General features: G+C 39.0%; 1 protein-coding gene across 13 annotated transcripts in view; it reads left to right on the top strand.

Moving 5' to 3' along the window:
• Positions 1-281: 281 nt before the first annotated feature.
• dazap1.L (DAZ associated protein 1 L homeolog) overlaps positions 282-6000 on the top strand; it is a 28585-nt gene continuing 22866 nt past the window's right edge. For 2 of the 13 annotated variants that reach the window (XM_041561743.1, XM_041561744.1), the window contains exons 1-3: positions 486-645; positions 5033-5073; positions 5264-5430. In XM_041561743.1, coding sequence (XP_041417677.1) covers positions 551-645; positions 5033-5073; positions 5264-5430 — 303 coding nt within the window. In that variant the 5' untranslated portion in view covers positions 486-550. Of the gene's footprint in view, positions 456-485; positions 646-718; positions 898-5032; positions 5074-5263; positions 5431-6000 lie in introns of those variants that run through there. The other 11 variants (XM_041561748.1, XM_041561746.1, XM_018254711.2 and 8 more) reach the window with 10 other exon arrangements.

The following is a 6000-nucleotide window of genomic DNA, read 5'->3' as shown; positions in this document are numbered from 1 at the left end:
TGTTCGGTGCAGAGAAACGAGGGACTTTCCAGTACAAATGAGGGACTGCGGGTTGAGCTGTCAAAAGAGGGACTGTCCCTCCAAAAAAGGGACAGTTGGGAGGTATGAATTACATTTCCCTGAGTTTACATTTTCCTGGATTTTGCATCTTTTTTTTCTGGTCCCCTGAAAAACGTAAAATGAGGGGTCACTTCTACTGTATAGTCACAAGAAAAACAACAGTATGACGTCAGACTCAGAACGCAGCTGTTGAGAACGTGAACCCAGAACGAGTTGTACTACATTTCCCGTCGTACATTGCGCTTTCCACGTACGTGATGACGTTGTGTTCCGCCCCCTGTCTGGAAACCCCGTAGTCTTGCGCCCTGTTACCGTTGGCTGGGTTGGTAGGAGAAGCTGCAGAGACCGGAGAGGGGCGACGGAGATATGAATAACCAAGGCGGGGACGAGATCGGGTGAGAGGCTGGGAAGCAGGGATACAAGTCAGGGCAAATGGAAAATGAGGGAAATGCTAGAGCGGGGCCTTTGACCCTGAGTGAAATTGAAGGATATGATGGGGCTGGGAAAGGCCGGAGGGCAGTCTGTGAGTGGAAGGGAAAGCCGGCCAGGAGATGAAGTGTTCATTATGGCGGAGAATGATTTCAGGTGAAATTGTTACGTCACAATACATTGAGCCGGATGAAATCTGGTGGCGACACGTGGGTATTTGCAAGGTGCTCGAAGCTTGTCACCTTAATGGAGGCTGAGGCCTGGGATTTTGTGGAGGAGGGAGTAGTCATTTCAATAAAATTCTGCTTACCCATTAGGTTTGAGTTATTGCCTAAATGAATACAGGTGCTGACAATTGTGAGAGGCCATGGAGCAAAATACAAGTGACCTGTACTTACCATATGTCAGGTAATGGAATACTGCTGAGGGACCGAGTAAATGAGTGGTCTGGAAATGCTGAGTGGTCACACGGGGATCGGAGCCTGTAGTGTATAGTTCTAGAGTTGGGGGGGGGGGTGCAGCGGATGTGGCACATGTGCAGCCATGATGGCAGTTTTCACCCAGCTACAGGGCAGTGCTGCACAACTAAAATGCACGGACCTTCTCCACTTTTTTTTAAAAGGCCTATTTGTTTTTCCAGAATATTGGGAGGCGTTTGCCTTTCCATTCAGGCGCATATGCTTTCATTGTGTTGTAGAGCCATGAAACTATAGGTGGTGAATGGTTGTTCCACACTGTGATGCAGTGGGTTAACTTGTAGGTTTGGTTTATTATATTAATCATTTAGCTACAGAGTTTCCATAAAATGTATTTTCAACAGCTGTGCATCCCCAGACTCTTTAAAACACTGCTCCCCTGAGACCTGGACCAACATGCTCTTTGTGAATTCCCCTTGGAAAATGATACTGAGTTACCATATAATTGGGGGCTGAGTGGAGTGGCACATTCCCTCCCTTAGAAGTAGTCTCTGGGGATGGTTCTTTCTTCTGCACAGTGTTCTTTGAAGTAGTAGTAGTTAAGTAATGAAGTCGGTTTCATTCAAACTGTGAAAACATCATAACAGAGTTATGATGAAAATCAAAGAATTGGATACAGTCTTTGTAACATAGTGTATTCAGAGGAGGATGGTAAACACCCTCCATTTCCCTGTGTAAACCAAGTTCTGTTTAACCCAAGGGAAATAACTGGGCCAAACGGAAGCAGTTAAGTCCCTGGATTAACTACTTCATTTCTTTATTGTAAATACATAGGCCCTTATCTGCAGAACCAATGAACACTTCTAATATGAAAATTTATAACTTGACTGTCATTATGAAAACATTTGACATCTTGAAATGTCTGTGCTGACCGTTTCAGTAGGCATTCTCTTGTTACCAAAAGCATTGTAAAGGTTAAATGTCCTCTAGCTACATCTATGTTTTAACAATTGAGCACATGGCTCAGTGTGTGTGTTGTGTGTGAGGTTGTTGCATCACCTCATAAAGTCTTTGAATGTACTTTAAATATTGTGTGTTTTTTTCTTGAAAGTGCTCTGTGTTTCAACAGGGGTGGAATCCTCGAGGGCTGGTTTTCAACCTTTCCATCTTATGCATGCCAAGATTTTTCTAAATTAAGTTGCAGGTTATTTACTTGTTTCCATCTTCTGCATGCTTAATTATTTCCTGTAGTCCAAAGCTGGCCATACACAGGCTGCCGTAACTGCCAACAACCTAGTCATTCAGTCTGAAAACTGATAGACCTTATATGTAGCCAGTATAAGATGTGGGTTACATCTGATTGTGTCACTTGAGGAAATCTTACAAATGCAAAGGACAATGTGAGAGGTGGCTTAGTCATTTAAAGACCAATAAGCCTTTACCTATTAGATTTTAGAATCTGTGTCTTAATGTCAGATTATTCAAAGGTTTTAGTCCATTTCTTTAATTGTTTTGGCCCTACTCTGTGAAACTTCTAAGTAGTTGGGGTAGGAAATGGTTTGTGTCACATATAAACTTGTCTGAATAGGGCTCTTGTGTACCTGGGAATGAGTATATCTGCCTGGTGCTTTAGATTTAAATTAGTCTAGAGGTCATGTCAAGTTTGTTCTTAAATAAGGGCTTTAGTTGCCTCTTAAAGGAACATCAAAACCAAAAATTAAAGGTTTTTAAAGTAATGAAAGTTGCTCTGCACTGGTAAAACTGATCTGTTTGCTTCAGAAACACTACTAGTTCATATAAACAAGTTGCTGTGTAGAAATGGTGGAAATTAAAAAAAAAAGAGTAAGGCACAGGTTAAATAGTGGATAACACCATTATTTTCTACAGAGCTTATTGCTATCTGCCTTGTAACACAAGCCTTTTCTCACATAAATGGCTGCCCACATTGTTACACAGCTTATTTATATAAACAATTGTAGTGTTTCTGAAACAAACACAGCAGTTATACCAGTGCAAGGCAACACTGCATTATATTTGTATTACTTTAAAACACTTTACTTTTTTTGATTTTACTTTTCCTTTAAATTAGGGAGTATTTTGTGAATAAATGAGGCTGCTGTAAATCAGGGTGCTCTCTTAATCCTTGTGCACAGTCACTTTTTCCAAGGGACACCTGTAAATTCAACTGCAGTTATATCCTGTTCTCATTGTTAATTCCTGAATAAGGCAGCCATAAATCACTAGCTGTGTAAACTGAACTTGCAGCATCTTAATCAACAGGAACATGTTCTACGTACAGTCATGATCTGCGTTTATGTTTTTGGGAGCTGTGGTGCAATTGGTATCATCTGCTCAGTACTTTATCATAAAAATAGAAATCTCTTCTTTGAATGTGACAAGTGTTTGCCTAAAGTGGAACATTATTGTGGGTGTGATATTTTTATTACAGAAGCATGCTTTTTGTACTTGCATAGGGTACTGTGTTTCTTGGCAAGCTAAACACACAAAAACCAAGATTACTGACTATTACGTCACGTATTTACCGTAGTCATCTGCTGATAATTTAAAGAAACCGTTGTCTGAAGCTGTTGTTTCATATGCAGTCACGCATAACTTAAAATTCTGCGATTGTTGTGGGATGTCATGTAATAGCAAGTGACATTGGGCTAGACAGTGTCATCTCATTTGCTAGCCATTTCTTGACCTATAGGGTTTGTTTAGGAGATTTAATAACTGCTGTTTTCCTGAGGAATAGCAGGAATTACACTGTTGTAATTCTCTGCTGTGCTGTGGGATTTTAACCAATAATTGTGGACTTGAGGTATGAAGATTCAAGTTACAGAAAGATCCATTACCCTGATAAGCCTGGGTCTCGAGCATTGTGTATGACCGGTCCCATACCTGTACTTCCAACTGTAATCCGTGGGAAGCAAATATAAGAGAGTGCTTAAAAAGCCTTAGTTATGGTACCTACATGTTCTGAAAATGAGTAGTACTGTTTAGGACATAATTGGGAGGGCTGGATGGTGTAAGAATGTGGGTCATGTTTTTTTTTTTTTAATTACCTTTAGTAGCTGTTTCACGAAGATTACTGGAAAAAATTATAAAGGGTTCTCTTTCGTTGCTACCTGGATCATCAAACCCCACAATTTATAACTAGTTCGAACCAAAATGATTTGTACACGTATATATGTTTTGCTCCATTAATCGCAGTGGTTTGACTAAAAACTTGTTCGACTGGTTTAGTCTTTATTTGATAAATGCTATTTAGAGCACTTGTTAATTAAACTGATGTTTAGGATCCAAAACAGCATGATAGTTCAACAGCTCCGAAGCTTTCCTGACTTTTCTACATTTGCTAAAATATGCTGAAAAATTATTTTAAATATTTTATACATGTTCAAATTATAAACATTTTAGTATGGTTATTAAAAAACTATTTTAAGATTATAGTGCTCCTCCATGTAAGAATATCCGTTAACACATTAGTGTATGCCTTGCTGCTGCTTTCTATATTTTGCTGGATCCAAACCCCTTTTATATTTTAAAGGAACAGTAACCCCAAAAAAATGTAGGGTCACACACACACTCTTTAGCCATGGGGGCAGCCATTCAAGCACAGGGTACACAGTAGGTAGCAGAAGAATGCCATTGTATACTATAGAGCTTATCTGTTATCTGCTGTGTGTCCTGTTGTTTTCTCCTTTTTCAGCTTTGAATGGCTGCCTCCATGGCTACACAGCAGCTTGTTTCTATAAACTATAGCTGAGTTTCTGAATCAAACTAACCAGTATTACCAAGCACAACAGTTTATTATATTTGCATTACTTTAAAACTTTTTTGATGTCACTGTTCTTTTAAATATCTTATACTTAATGATGCATAAAGGGGTTTCTAGTAATATATTCTAATCATATAATTAGACGTTGTGTGTGTTTAGCAAATATGTGACTGAATGAATCTTGTAATATATAATAATACAAAAATGCACCCTTTTGGCGTACAAGAATATCTAAAACATATATATTGAAATGGAGTTGAAGTGTGCTTGGGCTAGTAGAAGATATATTGTAGTTTCAAAAGAAAGAGGAATGCATTTTTTAATAAATATATAATCTCACTTGCAGAAAGCTCTTTGTCGGTGGCCTTGACTGGAGCACGACACAGGGTGAGTTGCATTGTCGTTATTTAATTTTTCCAATCTCATTTTTTTTTTCTGTTACATATTCATCTCCACAAAAATTGTGCTTGAATAAAAACTTGGTCAGCATATTTATTCCAGACCCTGCTTTGTATGTAATGTTTGCCAAATATGCAAGATCACTTTATCTGTAAATATATTTTTGTTCTTTCTGCAGAAACCCTGCGCAGTTACTTTTCTCAGTATGGAGAAGTTGTAGACTGCGTAATAATGAAAGATAAAACAACAAATCAGTCAAGAGGCTTTGGCTTTGTCAAATTTAATGATCCCAATTGTGTAGGAACTGTCCTAGCCAGCAGACCGCATACACTGGATGGCCGGAATGTAAGTGTCTGTGTATTTAAATGGATACTGTCACATGCATCTGTTAATAGTGCTGCTTCAGCAGACTTCTGCACTGCAATCCATTTTTCAAAAGGGCAAACATAATTTTTTATATTTAATTTTGAAATCTGACATTGGGCTAGACATAGTGTCAATTTCCCAGTGCCCCGTGTCATGTGACTTGTGCTCTGATAAGTCACTCCTTACTGCTGTACCGCAAGTTGGAGTGATATCACCCCCCCCCAGCAGCCAATCAACAGAACAATGGGAAGGTAACCAGATAACAGCTCCCTAACATAAGATAACAACAGCTCCCTTGTAGATCTAAGAACAGCACTCAATAGTAAAATCCAGGTCCCACTGAGACACCTTTGGTTACATTGAGCACGAGAAACAACAGCCTGCCAGAAAGCAGTTCCATCCTAAAGAGCTGTCTCTTTCTGAAAGTGCATGACCAGGAAAAATCTGAGATGGCTGCCTACACACCAATATTACAAATAAAAAAAAAAATACACTTGCTGGTTCAGGAATTAAATTTTATTTGGTAGAGTGAATTATTTGCAGTTTTAA

Source organism: Xenopus laevis, chromosome 1L (assembly GCF_017654675.1).
Source record: "Xenopus laevis strain J_2021 chromosome 1L, Xenopus_laevis_v10.1, whole genome shotgun sequence".
Classification (NCBI taxonomy): Eukaryota; Metazoa; Chordata; class Amphibia; order Anura; family Pipidae; genus Xenopus; species Xenopus laevis.
The sequence above is the reverse complement of the archived record's forward strand: the minus strand, read 5'-3'. Positions and strand labels throughout refer to the sequence as shown.